The sequence below is a fragment of the Oncorhynchus kisutch genome, linkage group LG27 (assembly GCF_002021735.2).
Source record: "Oncorhynchus kisutch isolate 150728-3 linkage group LG27, Okis_V2, whole genome shotgun sequence".
Taxonomy (NCBI): domain Eukaryota; kingdom Metazoa; phylum Chordata; class Actinopteri; order Salmoniformes; family Salmonidae; genus Oncorhynchus; species Oncorhynchus kisutch.
Window position 1 is genome coordinate 11,395,196 of NC_034200.2, and position 17,416 is coordinate 11,412,611.

Consider the following 17,416-nt stretch of genomic DNA (forward strand, 5'->3'; position numbering starts at 1 on the left):
TAGAATATAATCTTTCTCTCTCTCTCTCTCTGAGTGTGTGTGTTTCAGCTCTCACCCGAAAAGTTACCCAAGATAGGTAATATGGTATTTGCCTACTGGAGAGTTGCTTTCACTCCTACGCTTTCTTCATAGCAGTGCAGGTGAAGGAAAGGAGATAAGGAGAGGAAGCCTCCTTAGAGTCTTGAGATGCACCCTCGCTCTCTGAGTAGGTCATGTGACTATGTGCTATGAGAGGTCAGTCCCTCTGCTTAAAGCAGACATTTTTATGGGATTAGCCGGTTTCTACACACACTGACAGCACTACACCCAACGAAGGCCACACTGTGACAGACCTGGGACACAATCAGGTAAGGGGAATCTATACTGTATTGTGGACCTTTGAACAATTTGAAAAAACACACAAGAAAGACATATCAGAATGTATATAGGACAGTTGTAAACAAGATTGGAAGAGCACATGTAGACAGGCAGGCGGGGAGGATGATGTCTTGATCCCGCCATAGCAACAGGCAGGGATTGGGATGCGCCATAGGTACAAGGTTCAGGTCAAGCAGTGTTGTAACTCCTCCGTAGCATGAGAATAAACTCAGTGATGCAGGTTATACCAGTTAACTAGAGAAGAGGTAGTCATGTCTGACACTTAAGACAATGGGAAGATCTTGAGGTGTTCTAATAATATTGGACAATGGCCAAAAACCTTATAAACAGGCTTAATGGTTGATAAGTAGGAAGATAAATAGAGGAGTTGGCGCCGGTGAAGTGGACTGACCTAGCCCTGTTCCTAAAACCTAATTCCTAGTGTTAGTTTTTACACAAGTGACTTTGGTGTGAACTATGAGTAAACAGTGTCACTATCCAGTGTTGGGGAGTAGTGAACTACATGTAGTTCAACTAATAATTTAACTACATTTTGCAGTAGCTTGGTGATTGTTGAACTAAATTCAGATTCAGGGAGTGTTTTCATTAGTTATTTACCTTCTTTGCCATCTAGTGATGTATCTAGCTGCTGGAACAACACGCTATGTTGGCAAAAAATAAAATATGGTTATCTAGGCAATACTTACACATGAAGTGGCTAGAAAATAAGACGTTGGGAATTAAGATGATTTCAACTGCTCATTATTTGGACAAATTGACAATGATTTTGACATTATTTTGATTTTTTTTTGTGCAAAGGTGCCTTTTCCCTTTTTGTGTTCGAGGTGAAAAAATCGGTTGCCATGGCGTCCCTGGAGGAAGAGTTGACCTGTTCGTTGTGCCGTGACGTCTTCAGCCAGGCCCAGTCCCTGCTGTGTGGCCACAGTTTCTGCCCGGCCTGCGTACGGGACACCTGGGGGCACAGGAAGGCTGGGGTCAGGGGTCGCTTCACCTGCGCACAGTGCCAGGAGGAACAAGGGGCAGTGGCGTGTGACTGCTGCCCACCTGTGGGGGACAAGGACGAGGCGGAGACCACCGTGGCGGTGAAGACCTGCCTGCGCTGTGAGGTGTCTCTGTGTGCAGAGCACCTGCGGCCCCACCTGGAGCGGCCCGCCTTTAAGACACACCTGCTGGTGGAACCCCTGGGAGATCTGTCTCACCGCAGGTGTCCCGCCCACAAGGAGATGTTCCTCTACTACTGTGCAGACGAGCGGGTGTACGTGTGTTCAGAGTGCCTATTGGAAGGTGGCCATGCACAGCACCGCATTAAAGGACTGAGGAAGGTGGAGGAGGACGTCAAGGTCAGTAAACAACCTGTCGTTCCCTAAAGCTGGTGTTATAGTGTGACTATAACAGTTCTAAATCCGTGTTTCCACAGGTCCTCCTCAAGGGCCTTCTCCAGAAAGCAGATGAAAAGCTGAATGAAGGTGAACGGATCCTCCAAGAGTACCAGAACACTGACCTCACTATAACAGTGAGTGACCACACACACATTCTTATAGCAGGTCCATCAATTACCTGTTCATGCTTATATTAATCGGTCCAAGCTTCTATTCTGCCTGAAAGCTGAGTCCTGTCCTGACCTTAAAAATCTGTTGTCCCCCTGCAGGACATGTCTGTGGCAAATGACTCCCAGGTGGAACGTATGGGTGTAGATCTGCAGCTGCAGGTGGAGAGGCTAGTGCTGGCCCTGAGGGAGAGCACCTTGAGGGAGAGGCAGAAGGTCATGGAGCGCCTGCAGAACGACTGCAGCAGGGTGAGGGTGGAACTGAGTAAGACCCAGGACATTCACCACTACCTGGCATCCTTGCTGGAGGAGTCAGACCCCTTCCTGCTCATCTGGGTGAGATGTTTATTATGAACCCTTTTACCGGGTACCAAGATGACTAGAGAGAGGAGAGGGTTTGAAGGAGCCAATTGGAATCTGGGGATGATTTGGATACCATGGAAGTAAGAGCAAACAGGTTGGATATTCCGCCAGGGTAGTGGAGTTTACAGCCTACTTTTGGGACAAGTGCCATTGTGTCATTAGTGACCACGCAAGAGTTAGGACCATAGTTTTGCAATAAAACAATAGATATCCAACTTCACAGTAACCATTTCAGGCAGTTAATGTCTGTGCGTTAGACACAACCTTTGAGTATCCTCAAACAAACAGAATTGATCAAAGCCATCCTCTCAAATCATTTGATGGCATAGGTCACAATTCTGGTAATCATTCTGAATCTGAACATTCACTTCTGTACTGTACTGCAATGTTTTAACCACCTATTTACTTACAAGGCAGCATATGTTGTACACTGCATAGCGGAGGATTTCAACTAATCTGTTTACCTCCTTGTCCATCTGGGGGTGATTCACGGTGCCATTCATGCACGATTTGTACTGTGGCAATGAAGGCTTTCTGCTTTTATTGATTAGCCGTCAATCAATACCTCTTTTTTTTTTAAAGATAGTACATTTGAATAACTTTATTAACAGTTTGGTGTTATTGTCTTACAACCATGAATAACGGTGAATTACTGTGCATCGGAAAGTATTCAGACCCCTTGACTTTTTCCACATTTTGTTATGTTACAGCCTTATTCTAAAATGGATTAAATTGTTTTTTCCCCTTCATCAATCTACACACAATACCCCATAATGACAAGCAAAAACAGGTTTTTAGAATTTTTAGCAAATATACATTTAGGTAGAAATCAGGGAACATTTTTAAACAGAAATATAACATTTACTATTCAGGACCGTTTCCTCAGAACTATGTTGAAGCGCCTTTAGCAGCGATTACAGCCTTGAGTATTCTTGGGTATGACGCTACAAGTTTGGCACAACAGTATTTGGGGAGTTTCTCCCATTCTTCTCTACAGATCCTCTCACGTTCTGTCAGGTTGGATGGGGAACATCGATGCACAGCTCTTTTTTTTCTCTGGAGGTTTCCTCCAGACGTGATGCTTGGTATTCAGTCCAAAGAGTTCAATCTTGGTTTCATCAGACCAGAGTATCTTGTTTCTCATGGTCTGAGAGTCCTTTAGGTGCCTTTTGACAAACTCCAAGCGGGCTGTCATGTGCCTTTTACTGAGAAGTGGCTTCCGTCTGGCCACTACCATAAGGCCTGATTGGTGGAGTGCTGAAGAGATGGTTGTCCTTCTGGAAGGTTCTCCAGAGAGGAACCATCGTGACCATTGGGTTCTTGGTCGGGTGACCAGCTCTAGGAAGAGTCTTGGTGGTTCCAAACTTCTTCCATTTAAGAATGATGGAGGCCACTGTATTCTTGGGGACCTTCAATGCTGCAGAAATGTTTTGGTACCCTTCCCCAGATCTGTGCCCTGACACAATCCTGTCTCGGAGCTCTACGGACAATTCCTTCAACCTCATGTCTTGGTTTTTGCTCTGACATGCTCTGTCAACTGTGGGACCTTATATAGACAGGTGTGTGCCTTTCCAAATCATGTCCAATCAATTGAATTTACCACAGATGGACTCCACTCAAGTTGTAGAAACATCTCAAGGATGATCAATGGAAACAGGGTGAACCTGAGCTCAATTTCAAGTCTCATAGCAAAGGGTCTGAATACTTATGTAAATATGGTATTTCAGTTTTTTCTTTTTTATAAATTGGCAGAAATGTCTAACAACCTGTTTTTGCTTTGTCATTATGGGGTATTGTCTGTAGATTCAATTTTTTTTTTTTTAAATCAATTTTAGAATAAGGCTATAACGTAACAAAATGTGGAAAAAGTCAAGGGGTCTGAATACTTTCCGAATGCACTGTATAATTATTATTACAGTCTTATAACAGTCCTTGGCTCCTTTTCTTTGTTCTGTGCACAGGCATTTCATTCTGATGACTCAAGGTAAATAAGGAATAGGTATTCATTAGTATGATATTGTTTGTTTCTGTTTGTGTATGTACGTATGTTTGAGTAGAACATGATTTGTGTCTAACCTGCTGTGCTCTATAACAGGCTGCTTGTGGACCTGAACTGCCCCTTGTTCACCCCTGACCCTGTCAACCTGGACAGGAAGTACATTGTGGAGAACATTGAGAGCAAGCACCGACAGTTCATCACCGAGACGATGCACTGTCTCACCGAACTCAAGAGAGAGCTCTGTGAGTGCACAAGCTGAATCTTCAACCCTGAAATCTGAGATGGGATGAATTCAGGGTTATTCATTCATATTCTCTTTCTCTCTGTGCTTTCTGTCTCTTTCTCTATTTCTATAGTGACAAGTCCGTTGACTCTGGACACTAACTCCGCCCATCCTCTCTTGAGCATTTCTGATGGCCTGCGGTCAGCTATGCGGGTCAAACACCGCCTTCCGTGTGCCACTCACCCCGACCGCTTCGATCACTGGGCTCAAGTCCTGACTGTCCAGACATTCTCCTCTGGAACCCATTACTGGGAGCTGGAGGCAGAAGGCTTCTGGGACATTGCGGTGTCCTACCGGAGCATCGGGCGGAAGGGGAAGGTGGGCAATGCCTTTGGAAATAACAAGGTACATTGTCATCACTCTTCTTCCCCTTGCTCTTCTTCATGTGGTATTTAATAATAGCAAGAACTGTGGTAATACGACTAACATGATATGTTAGTTGTCATCTTTGTAATCTGATCTGGAAGTTGATCAATAACTAGCTTTCCATCCAATTGGCAACCGATTTTCATGCAAATTGTCACATGCTGATCTGTTTCACTTGTCTTTGTGCTTGTCTCAAACCCCTCCAGGTGTCACTCATCTTCCCCATAATCCTCAGTGTATTTATACCTGTGTTCTCTGTTTGTCTGTTGCCAGTTCGTCTTGTCAAGCTTACCAGTGTGTTTTCCGTGCTCCTGTTTTCTTAGTCCCTGTTTTGTAGCCCTCCCGGTTCCGACCTGTTCTACCTTCCCTGACACTGAGCCCGCCTGTCTGACCATTCAGCCTGCCCTGACCTCGAGCCTGCCTGCCCCCCTGTACCCTTCGGACTCTGTCCTGGTTAATGAACGTCTGCCTGTCCTCGACCAGCCTATTTCCTGCCCCTTGTATTTTAATAAATATCAGAGACTCGAACCATCTGCCTCCTGTGTCTGCATCTGGGTCTCGCCCTGTGTCGTTATAGTACGAACTGGCCATGACTGACCCAGCAGACTCGGACCGGCTCTGTAACGCTGTCTCCCTGCAGGGAGGCACCATTGAAAAACATGAGGAGCTACTTCAGAGCCTTATGGAAGGTCTCCATACTCTGTCGGGATGCCATGACCAGGGTTTCAAAATGTTACTAGAGCAATTCCGTGGACCATCTATCAGGCAGCATTCCACAACGGAGACCTCCCGGACGCTCAGTAATTCCCCTGCCAGTGATGATTTTGTACAGCCTACCCCGCCTTCCCGAGAACCCCGATTACGTCAAGAACCCCGTAGTGTGGCAGACTACACAGTAGACTTTCACACGTTAGCCGCCGAGAGTGCCTGCAACCCGGAGTCTCTGTTTGATACCTTTCTTCATGGACTATCCAAGGACATTAAAGACAACCTCGCAGCTCGGGAGTTACTCCTGGCCCTCGACTCCCTCATAGCCTTAACAATAAGGATTGATGGACGTCTATGGGAGCGCAGGAAGGAGAGGTCTGTTTTCAGCCCCACTCGTTCGTCCACGGCTGCCTGCTCGCCCCCGAAGAACCCAGGGAGTCGGCGACACCTGCATTTTCGAGAGGATCTGAAGTCACCCGAGTCCCCCCGAGATCATTGAGAACGAGCGACTCATTTTCTACAGTGCTTACGCAACGAGGCAGATCTAGATTGTGACCTCAGAAATGACTACAGAGGCTTAACTCCAACAGTTGCCTGTATTATGGTGCTACAGGGCATTACAGTACCAATAAAAGACCGGACTCATCAGCTAGGTAAGAGTACCATGGTAGGACATACGGGGAGGTTTCTAACTCACAATACTCGTACTCTCTTCTGTCCTGCTGTGGGGTGACTGGTCTAAATCTCTCCGGGTGCTCATTGACTCTGGAGCTGATGAAAGTTTTATGAACGCTACTCTGGTATCGGAGCTGGGTATCTCCACACAACCCTTCTCCGTTCCCATGGACGCCAGAGCACTGGACGGAAGCACCATAGGCAGGGTCACTCATAGTACGGTGCCTGTTAACCTGCGTGTGTCCATACAACTTCTTCTCATTGAATCTCTCAATGTTCCTGTTGTTTCGGGATTTTCATGGCTCCAGAGGCAGACTCTCTGGCTGCTGGGAGCATTTGTCCTTCTGCCTCCCCTGCTGGCGCAGGGTTCTTCTTTGTGGAAAAAAAGGACAAGACCCTGCGTCCATGTATCAACTACCGGGACCTTAATGACATCAAGGGGAAGATTTGTTACCCTCTACCACTCCTCTCCCTGTCTTTCGAACCTCTCCAGGGGGAAACCATCTTTTTCAAGTTGGACCTTCGGAATGCCTACCACCTAGTTTGACTACGCGAAGGAGACAAGTGGAAGAAGGCCTTCAACACAGCTAGTGGACACTATGAGTACCTGGTCATGCCATTTGGACTCACCAATGCTCCCACAGTGTTCCAGGCCCTGGTCAATGATGTGCTCCGTGACATGTTTAATAGATGTGTTTGTCTACCTCGACGACAGCCTTGTTTTCTTCCGTTCTGCTTAAGAACATGTCCTCCATGTCAGACAAGTCCTTCATCGCCTCCTAGAGAACCAGTTGTTCATGAAAGCTGAAGAAGTACGAATTCAACCGCTCAACTATCTCCTTTCTGGGATACATCATCGCTGTAGGGAGTGTTCAGATGGATCCTGAAAAGGTGAGAGCGGTGGTGGATTGGCCCCAACCCACATCCAGAGTGCAGCTGCAACGTTTCCTGGGATTTGCTCATTTCTACCCCCCCTTCATTCGGGGCTACAGCAGCCTGGCGGCTCCCCTCTCAGCACTTGCTTCTCCCAAGGTGCTGTTCACATGGTCTCCAGCTGTTGACATGGAGTTTCTGGACCTCAAGAGTCGTTTTACTAAAGCACCCTTCTTCATCCATCCAGATCCGTCCCGTCAGTTTGTGCTTGAGGTCGACACTTCTGACATTGGTGTGGGGGCTGTCCTGTCCCAGCGGTCTGCCCAGGACCAAAAGCTGCATCCCTGTGCCTTCCTGTCCCATCGTCTCAACCCCGCTGAGAGAAACCACGACGTAGGAAATGGAGAACTTCTGGCAGTCAAGATGGCATTAGAGGAGTGGAGGCACTGGCTGGAAGGGGCAGAACAGCCATTTTTGGTGTTGACCGATCATAAGAATTTAGAACATCTCCGCACCGCCAAGAGCCTTAATTCTAGGCAGGCCCCTTGGGCCCTGTTATTCACCAGGTTCAACTTCACCATTGCCCACCGCGCAGGGTCCAAGAATGTGAAGCCGGATGCTCTCTCTCGCCTGTATAGTTCCACTGCCACACCATCCGTGGGGGGGGGGGGGGGGGGGGGGGCTAACCAAATGTTTGTCCCTGATTCAGCCCAAGCTCAGGTCCTGGAATGGGCTCATTCCTCCAAGCCCACCTGCCATCCCGGCTCCCATCGAACCCTGGCCTTCCTCCCCCAACACTTCTGGTGGCCCACTATGGTTCCTGACGTCTCAACCTTCGTCGCCGCATGCAAGGTGTGTGCTCAGAATAAGACTGCGCGGGTAGCTCTTGCTGGCCTCCTTCAGCCACTCCCTGTTCCTCATCGCCCCTGGTCCCATATATCCTTGGATTTTGTCACTGGGATTCTGCTGTCTGATGGCAACACCACTATCCTGATAGTAGTGGATAGGTTCTCTAAAGCCGCAAATTTCATCCCTCTCCCCAAGTTATCTCCAGCCAAGTAAACGGCCCAGCTCATGGTGCAGCACGTCTTCCGAATCCATGGGCTCCCTGCTGACATTGTCTCTGATCGTGATCCTCAATTCTCATCCCGATTCTGGAAGGCGTTCTGCACCCTTATTGGGTCGTCGGCCAGCCTGTCCTGCGGGTTTCATCCCCAGTCCAACGGCCAATCGGAGCGTACCAATCAAGACCTGGAAACTGCGCTTAGGTGCCTCGTCTCAACCAACCCCACCACCTGGAGCCGGCAACTTTTATGGCTGGAGTATGCCCGGAACACTCTTCCCTGCTCAGCCACTGGTCTTTCGCCCTTTGGGATATCAGGCCCCGCTCTTCCCAGAGCAAGAAGAAGAGGTCAACATACCCTCAGCCCAGATGTTCGTCCGCCGCTGTTGGCATACCTGGAAGAGAGCTCGGTCTGCTCTTCACAAGGCCACCTCCAGGTATCATCGACATGCCGGCCACCACTAGACTCCGGCTCCCCGCTATCGTCTTGGGCAGAGGGTATGGTTGTCTATGCGGGACCTGCCCCTCCAGGTGGAGTCGCGTAAACTTTCCCGACGTTTTATTGGTCCTTTCCCCATCTCTGAAGTCCTTAGTCCCACTGCTGTTCGTCTTTGGTTGCCCCATACCCTCCGTATGCATCCCACTTTCACTGTCCTTTGTCTACTGTTTCCAGGTCCACCCCTCCTCCCTGTCTCATCGACGGCCATCCGGCCTCCTGTGGCTGCATGTGGGTCTCGCCATGTGTCGTTATAGCAAATATATAAAGATATGCATAAATAAAATATGCATTTTCCCACCAGTGGTGTGTTTCCACCAAACAGACTTGTTGGGGATAAAAATCAGTGCGTGATGATGTAGTGCACAGAAAATGTACTTTTACGTTTATGATTTCATGTACAGATTAAAAATCTTTTTTAAACTTGTCACAAAAACTGTTGCTTTAAATGTGCCTACGCTGGCACGTCGGCTCCCGAGTGGCGCAAGGCATTGCATCTCAGTGCTAGAGACGTCACTACACAGACACCATGGTTCGAATCCAGGCTGCATCACAACCGGACGTGATTGGGAGTCCCATAGGGCGGCGCACAATTGGCCCAGCGTCGTCCGTGTTTGGCCGGTGTAGGCTGTCATTGGAAAATAAGAATTTGTTCTTGACCGACTTGCCTAGTTAAAAAAAAATATTTAAAAAAACCGCTTGCAGTGGTGTGCGAGTAGGCTAGTTTACATCATGAGATCATTATGGATAAGAGTGAGAATATTTTTTTCATGTTGCCAGAATAAGACCCTCAATATTTATTGGAAAGGAGCATCAACCTCATCCCCATGCACTTTCACCACCCTGTGAAGTTCATCATAATGTATTTAATGTGTAGCCTAATAAACTGCATGGTTTCCCGAGTCGTAGTGGGAGGACCACCACATGATCATAGTGTGACTCTATGTTTACTTCCATATATGATGGTTAGGGGAGAACCGGGATGAACTTTTTTTCTCACAATTTCAAATGATAATTCCTACTTAGCCCTACCAATCAGATGTCCTTGTCATGCACGTTCCGTGTGTCTTGATAGAATAACTGTTTTTATTCTCTTCACAAATAGCAAACTCATCATGCTTATCACCTTTCCATGGCTTGACAACTGTCTCTCCTCTAACTTTCTCCCAGGATAACACCCACGGCTAGCCAGCATGAAACTTGAAACCTATGCTGTCATTTATTGATGCTTGAATTTTATGCTTCATTAAATAGTACTCGCAAAACACCAGTCTCAACGTCAACAGTGAAGAGGCGACTCCGAGATGCTGGCCTTTTGGGCAGAGTTGCAAAGAAAAAGACATATCTCAGACTGGCCTATAAAAAGAAAAGATTAATATGGGCAAAAGAACACAGACACTGGACAGAGGAACTCATCCCGGAGTCACCTCTTCCCGGAGGAGTCACCTCTTCACTGTTGACGTTGAGACTGATGTTTTGCGGGTACTATTTAATGAAGCTGCCAGTTGAGGACTTATGAGGCATCTGTTTCTCAAACTAGACACTAATGTTTTTGTCCTCTTGCTCAGTTGTGCACCGGGGCCTCCCACTCCTCTTTCTATTCTGGTTAGGGCCAGTTTGCGCTGTTCTGTGAAAGGAGTAGTACACAGCGTTGTACGAGCTCTTCAGTTTCTTGCCAATTTCCCGCATGGAATAGCCTTCATTTCTCAGAACAAGAATAGACTGATGAATTTCAGAAGAAAGTCTTTTGTTTCTGGTCATTTTGAGCCTGTAATCAAATCCACAAATGCTGATGCTCCAGATACTCAAACGGGTCTAAAGGCGGACAGATTTATTTATTCTTTAATCAGAACAACAGTTTTCATCTGTGCTAACATAATTGCAAAAGGGTTTTCTAATGATCAATTAGCCTTTTAAAATTATAAACTTGGATTAGCTAACACAACGTGCCATTGGAACACAGGAGTGATGATTGCTGATAATAATGGGCCTCTGTACGCCTGTGTAGATATTCCATTAAAAAAATAAAACGTTTCCAGCTACAATGGTCATTTACAACATTAACAATGTCTACACTGTATTTCTGATCAATTTGATGTTATTTGAATGGACAACATTTTTTGCTTTTCTTTCAAAAACAAGGACATTTCTAAATTTCTACCCCAAACTTTTGAACGGTAGTGTATATATATATATATATTTTTTATATGGTATGACTTTACTCCAGGGGCGTAGGCACCCCCTGGGGAGCCAGGTCCACCCAATCAGATTGTGCAATATCTGCTCTTTTACTTGTGTTCCAAACGGGACATTATTTGTCGTTTACCTAAATACCGTCAGATAGATTTCATAGGAAGCAGTGCACTGGTTTAGCCAGATTTGATTAAATGTAACAGAACAGATTACCTGGAATGACATTCACTTTCACGGGATGGGTTGCCAAAAATATCTAACTGAAAGCCACACCACCCAATAAGTCAGGAATATGACTGCATTGAGGCATATGTCACTGTGCTTCTATGGCTATATGCACCATGCAAATTCCTATTCCATTTGTTAATTTAGCAAACAACACAGCTCATCACAGTCATCATACCCATATTTTAGTTTTAATTAGCTTTAAAAAATAATAATTAAATGTCTCTCTACCCCATAGTAAAATGTGTAGAATAGCATGAGACTAGCTATAAAACTGCACATTTTTCTCCTTGCCCCATGGCAAATATATACTATATATATACTATATATATACTATATAAATATACTATTTGCCAGAGTCCCACTCGACCTGTCACAACTCTCCTTCCACGGACACAGAGAACAGTAAAACTCCAGCCAACATGTTTAAAAAGGTCAAAGGTGACGGCAAATCAAAAAATAAATAAAATCACCCACATTTCTGCAGGCCCTCCCACCAACAAATTTTTGGCGATGCCACTTCTTTAGTCGCATAAAAACTGTGGATAGAGACATCGTTAATTACTTTAATTGGTCTCTTTGAACTTTTATCACGAGAAACAAATGGTGATTTAAAAAAATGAAATGGTTGGTTTTCTATATTGACTGCTAGATGATGGATGATGTTTTGACTTGCAGATGTCTTGGAGCTTGACACAGCAGCATGATAGAAAGCTAGCCGCCTGGCACAACCGCAGGAAGACACGCATCTCCAGTCGAATGTCGGGCAACCGTGTTGGCGTGGCCCTGGACTATGGCGCAGGCACCATCACCTTCTCCGAGGTGGGGCCATCCAACACCCTGACCCACCTGCACAACTTCACCACCTCCTTCAGCCAGCCCGTGTGCCTGGGCTTTGGCCTCTACAAAGCTGAACTCCATAGCAGAATCTCCATAGTGAGGGTGTGAGAGATCATCAGGAACCAGAGAATTAGAATGGGGTGGGAGCTCAAGGATAGATACATTGTGGGAGGTTTCCTTCTGGAACATCTCCCGGGACCTCATGAGGGATTGAACGATGAACAATAGAGCTTGTGTGAGCATGACAAATGGTAAGACTACATTCTTACAGAGCTCAGGACTCAAAGTACTATGAACTATGACTTTGAATCAGTAAGGAATGGATGTGTATGTCCCACTTTTGTCACAGTTTGGGGGAATTTGAAAGACCCAAGCAACTTGGACCCAAGAGAGAGTTTTAATAAAATACATCCAAACTACAGGACAATATTCTAAAGAAAATGTAACATTCAGTGGATAGTTCTAGATTCTTGTGATGTAACATAGCTATGGGGTCCCTTTTCCTTTTCTGAGTTTGTTTAGACTATTTGTTATGCATATAATAATCAAAATGGGTTCTTTGGGGCACTCATGTACCAAGCTAAATAACCCAAATAGTGTTGAGAAAAAAGAGATGGAAGGTGTGTGGACTGAACCATATTGTAGTATAGATAACAGAATCATCAGGCATTAGAATCTTTCACAAAAGTGAAATTATGTAGGCCATTATATTGAAAGGGATTCGCTGGAAGATGCTCAAGGTAGATTCACATGCTTTAAATCAATGTCATAGTTCGTGTCAGACTAAACAATGTCACAAAATTACCTTCAACATTAAAACATCTCAGATGCAATACTTGCACTGCCACTTTTCATTGTTAGAGAGAAAATGAGTAGGTGGGTGAGTGACAGAGAATTAAAGAGTGAGAGAGAGAGAGAGAGAGAGAGAGAGAGAGAGAGAGAGGGAGAGAGATTATAACACAGTGGGTCCTCTGGCATGGCCATTTAGATGCCTGTTTCAAAGGGAGGTCTCTGTGATCCTGTAGAATGTGAGAGAACAGAGTAGAAAGTGGTTATGAGGAATATGTGACTATCACTCCATCTCCAAGGAGCAAAATTGTACTTCACCCGATATGGAAAATAAGGACGACACCTTTCAAACTGAAACAGGTGATACCCTCAACTATTTCTTTATGAACTTAAACTTAGACTCCAGGATTGCCTGACAGTACTCAGTGAATAAATGCATAGTCCTGCAATTTCCTTGTGTTAACATCTTGAATTGTTCAGGAAAACTGCTAATCTTCTGACTGTTGAATATTGGGGACCAACTCTCTAAAAAAAAACAATTTTGGGTTGGTGTGAGAGAGTGCGTCTGTGTGTGTTCGAAGAAAGAGTGTGTGGTGGTTTTATAAGGTGGTTGATAAAACAGTGTTAATCACTAGTGTCATAGAGAGTGTGATCATCAGAGGTGTGTCAGAGTACATTTTTTGCACTTGAATTGACGACATGTCGAGATTATTTTAGAAGGAAAGTGAGAAAATCCCATAATAAAGAGGGGGTACAGTCTAAAATGTTGTTCTATCTATAATATCAATTGAGGACGAAGTGCTTTCTTCTCCGTGTGATATACAGTAACCATTTATGTAATTGTGAAACGATAAACACCTAAGGAATTTGTATGAAAATACAAGAGGATGATGGAGAAACTACATGTGAACATGGTGGGTACGAGGAGGGGTGGGGGGCATGTTATGGAACGTCAGGAGGTAGAGAGTGCGTGTGAAAGACAGATGGTCTCTCAGCGGAGTTGTTCCCCCACTCCCTCTTTCTTTCTCACTCCCTCCTGGATTCTACATCCTCCCCTGACACCGGTCCAGAACGTTACCTCATTCCCTCTCCCTCCCCCTAACAATATCCTCCTCTTCATCATCCTCTTCATCCTCTTCTATGGTAGCCGAGATTCCTCACTCTACCTTTCTTCATCTATCCCTCCCACTATTTCTCCTTCCTTCTCTCAGGTCCTGTGTGATGATGCAGTAGATTGGAACGCACACAAACGTCTATTTGCCCATGCTATCCTGCCACCTACTGCCACTGTTGCAAACCAGCACAGAATCACAGGAGAGATATCCATGAGAACAGAGTGAGAGAGATAGAGGGAGGGAAGGACAGACAGATAGTGTGGGGTAACTGTATGTTGACTTCGTCGACTTCTGCTGAACACTGATAACTCAAAACCCTCCTGGTTGTCAGTCTGTGAGTCCCGAGATAATATTTAGCGTTTTAAATCTATTTAGCCTGGGCATATTTATCTATGTCTGTAATCTTTCAAAGTGACTCTCCTCCATACTAGAATTAATAACAGATATACAATCAAAACAAAGACAGTTTAAAGCATGTATCCCAGGGTGGTTCGTTCATCCACCTTAGAGCCCACAGTGTTGTTGGGGCTGCTGCTCCTATGGGGGCCTCTAGGGGCCCAGGCCCAGAATGACACTGAGCCTATAGTCCTGGAAGGAAAGTGTTTGGTGATCTGTGACTCCACTCCCAACTCTGAGCCAGCGGGAAATGCCCTGGGCATGTCAGTACGCTCAGGCACTGGCCGGGTGGCCTTCTCTGCCACCCGCCAGACAAACCACGAGCCCACAGACATGAGCAACCGCACCATGATCATCTATTTCGACCAGGTGAGCAAATTCGAAATTAATATTGACCATATAAAGTAGTACATCAACAGGTGAAGTTGACCAATGATTTCTTATTCATTAATTATCTTTGACTGATTTGTTTCTCTTTGATTGATCATTGATGAATGATTGATTTCTATACCCCATCACTCCCTATCTCTCTTATCCTCCTGTGTTCATTCTCTCCCTTTCTCTTCTTACCTCAGATCCTGGTGAATGTGGGCAATCACTTTGACCAGGAGAGCAGTGTCTTCCTAGCCCCCAGGAGGGGAGTCTACAGCTTCAACTTCCATGTAGTGAAGGCCTACAACAGACAAACTATCCAGGTGAGAGAGACATACTGTACATGCAGTAAACATAGAGCATGTAGCATAGCACCATGCATGTCCCACAAATAGTTAGTTGTTTGACATTGAGACTAACCGTGTGGTTGTTTCTAGGTTAGTCTGATGTTGAATGGGTGGCCAATGATCTCAGCCTTCGCTGGGGACATGGATGTGACGCGGGAGGCAGCCACCAACGCAGGCCTAGTGATCATGGAGAGAGGAGACAAGGCCTACCTCAAACTAGAGAGGGGAAACCTGATGGGTGGCTGGAAGTATTCCACCTTCTCCGGGTTCTTGGTTTTCCCCCTATAGGGAGACAGCCTGCATGATGGAGAGGACAGAGGGAAAAGATGGAGAGAAAGAGGAATGGGGAGGGACAAGGGTGAGACTGAAAAATTAATATAATTTAATGTCTGAGAGAAACAATAAAAGATGAGGGGTGGAGGGAAACACAAAGACAGAATTTGCATGGTAGATATGTGAATTGTCTCATGTGTTCAGCTTGTGTGTAACTTGTCCTTCAGGGTAGAGGAGAGACTATTTTTGTTCAGACACCAGAGTTGATGCGCACTATGGCACAAAAATGGCAATGTGCAATCAATTTGTAGTATCTTTTTCATTTACACTTTTAAACATAACAAGAAAAGTAAATCCTGTAGCCCCTTAAAATATGGCAAGACCCGATTACAACATTTCATTGACTTTTGAATCTCTGGCATTTTTGCCTACCATTCTGGCTAGCCACCCTGGCTTACTGCATTGTTCAACCTGCTTGTCCCATAACTAATTATATTCCCTATTTGCCAGTATGTGTTTTGCAGTGTGCACACCTCTTAGGAAGATTTATATAAACAGGTCATATTAAAATGAATATATACATGAACCCTTTGTCTCTTTTTGATGAGTATTTTCGAAGTCTATAGTGGTACAATGTAAAATTAGATTTGTTTTCTCATTGTTGGTAGTTTCATATTTCGACAATTACATTAGGCTACAAGGTATCAATATTTTACTCTTGCTTTTCATTGAACCAGTATCATGACAACTGATTGTAAATATAGCTCTCACCACCATAGTTGGCATGGTGGCAGGGCATTGGCAAGGGGGGAGAGCATAAGGATAGTGAATAATGGACACTCCTCACCAGTCGCGCACAAACAGATGGAAGCTTTGGCGAGCACACAGGCACATCTCTGCCGGACTCCTGTGGATCAAGTGTGGTGTGCTGTCACAACCAGTCAGTCACGCTTCCTTAATTCATGACAGACAGTAAGACACAGCGTTAGAAAAGCTAGAGGGCGCACTTGAAAAATAAAAAAACTGATTAGCGTGCATATAAAGTCAATTGGGTGGGACTGACCTTTTTCAAGACAATGTGGAAGAGTCTTGCGAAGTAGGCCTATCACCTCCCCTGTAGGTAGTGAAACATTGTCATTATGTCACCGCCTCTATAGGTAGCAAAAATTTGCATTACAGCTTATGCTTTGCCATTCCCAACGAGAAATTGTTTGTAGAGCAGTGGCGCTTTCGGGATGAAAATGATCAATGACATTGTACTGATACTAGGCCTACATTATATTTCCCTAAAATCAAATATCATCTTTAAATGGTGACATTTGGCTACAGAGGGTAGTGCATATGGCCCAGTACATCCCTCGGGCTGAGCGTCCTGCCATCCAGGACCTCTATACCAGGCGGTGTCAGAGGAAAGCCCTAAAAATTGTTAAAGAGTCCAAACAACCAAGTCATAGACGGTTCTCTCTGCTACTGCACGGTAAGCGATGCCGGAGCACCAAGTCTGGGACCAAAAGGCTTCTTAACAGCTTCCACCCCCAAGCCATACGACTGCTGAAAAGTTCATCAAATGGCTACCAGGACTATTTGTATTGACCCCCTTCTTTTTTTCCACTGACTCTCTTGCACAAGCTCGATGTACACTTACTGGACTCTAACCACACACACTCACACATACTACACTGACACTCCAAACACACAGACAGACGGACGGACACACACGCATATTGGCGACACACACACACACACACATAGTACATTCGGAAAGTATTCAGACCCCTTGACTTTTTCCACATCCTGTTACGTTACAGCCTAATCCTAAAATTGATTAATTTGTTTTTCCCCTCATCAATCTACACAAAATACCTGATAATGACAAAGCAAAAACAGGTTTTTAGACATTTTAGCAAATGTATTAAAAATAAAAACCTGAAATATCACATTTACATTTAAGTATTCAGACTGTTTCCTCATAACTTTGTTGAAGCACCTTTGGCAGTGATTACAGCCTCAAATCGTCTTGGGTATGACACTACAAGCTTGGCACAGCTGCATTTCGGGAGTTTCTCCCATTCTTCTCTGCAGATCCTCTCAAGCTCTGTCAGGTTGCAAGGGGAGA

At 45.2% G+C, this 17,416-nt stretch overlaps 2 protein-coding genes across 4 annotated transcripts; both read left to right on the plus strand.

The window, feature by feature from the left end:
* Nucleotides 1-267: 267 nt before the first annotated feature.
* Nucleotides 268-2,944, plus strand: LOC109871503 (E3 ubiquitin/ISG15 ligase TRIM25-like). The gene is made up of 4 exons (XM_031807377.1): nt 268-347; nt 1,177-1,718; nt 1,796-1,891; nt 2,027-2,944. Exons 2-4 carry the CDS (start codon nt 1,221-1,223, stop codon nt 2,276-2,278), a joined length of 846 nt encoding a protein of 281 aa, XP_031663237.1. The 5' UTR covers nt 268-347; nt 1,177-1,220; the 3' UTR covers nt 2,279-2,944.
* A 1,339-nt stretch (nt 2,945-4,283) lies between these two features.
* Nucleotides 4,284-15,886, plus strand: cbln12 (cerebellin 12). Of its 3 annotated transcripts, XR_004205882.1 has the most exons (5): nt 4,284-4,528; nt 4,643-4,914; nt 11,847-13,157; nt 14,009-15,003; nt 15,118-15,886. XR_004205882.1 is itself a non-coding variant. In XM_020463390.2 (4 exons), the coding sequence occupies exons 2-4, from the start codon at nt 14,387-14,389 to the stop codon at nt 15,313-15,315; spliced, it is 609 nt and encodes a 202-aa protein (XP_020318979.1). In that variant the 5' UTR covers nt 12,942-13,157; nt 14,009-14,386; the 3' UTR covers nt 15,316-15,886. The 3 variants fall into 3 exon arrangements, 2 of the variants coding, with proteins under 2 accessions (XP_020318979.1, XP_031663238.1); XM_020463390.2 differs by lacking the exons at nt 4,284-4,528; nt 4,643-4,914 and having other exon boundaries at nt 12,942-13,157; nt 14,009-14,677; nt 14,884-15,003; XM_031807378.1 differs by lacking the exons at nt 4,284-4,528; nt 4,643-4,914 and having other exon boundaries at nt 12,978-13,157; nt 13,945-14,677; nt 14,884-15,003.
* The last annotated feature ends 1,530 nt before the right edge of the window (nt 15,887-17,416 follow it).

Excerpts from the sequence above, each read along its gene's own strand:
- LOC109871503 (XM_031807377.1), top strand. The coding sequence starts at position 1,221 with ATGGCGTCCCTGGAGGAAGAGTTGACCTGTTCGTTGTGCCGTGACGTC. Across the intron at positions 1,719-1,795 it reads AGGTGGAGGAGGACGTCAAG|GTCCTCCTCAAGGGCCTTCT; the intron begins GTCAGTAAACAA and ends GTGTTTCCACAG. Across the intron at positions 1,892-2,026 it reads ACACTGACCTCACTATAACA|GACATGTCTGTGGCAAATGA; the intron begins GTGAGTGACCAC and ends GTCCCCCTGCAG.
- cbln12 (XM_020463390.2), top strand. The coding sequence starts at position 14,387 with ATGTATCCCAGGGTGGTTCGTTCATCCACCTTAGAGCCCACAGTGTTG. Across the intron at positions 14,678-14,883 it reads TGATCATCTATTTCGACCAG|ATCCTGGTGAATGTGGGCAA; the intron begins GTGAGCAAATTC and ends TTCTTACCTCAG. Across the intron at positions 15,004-15,117 it reads ACAACAGACAAACTATCCAG|GTTAGTCTGATGTTGAATGG; the intron begins GTGAGAGAGACA and ends GGTTGTTTCTAG.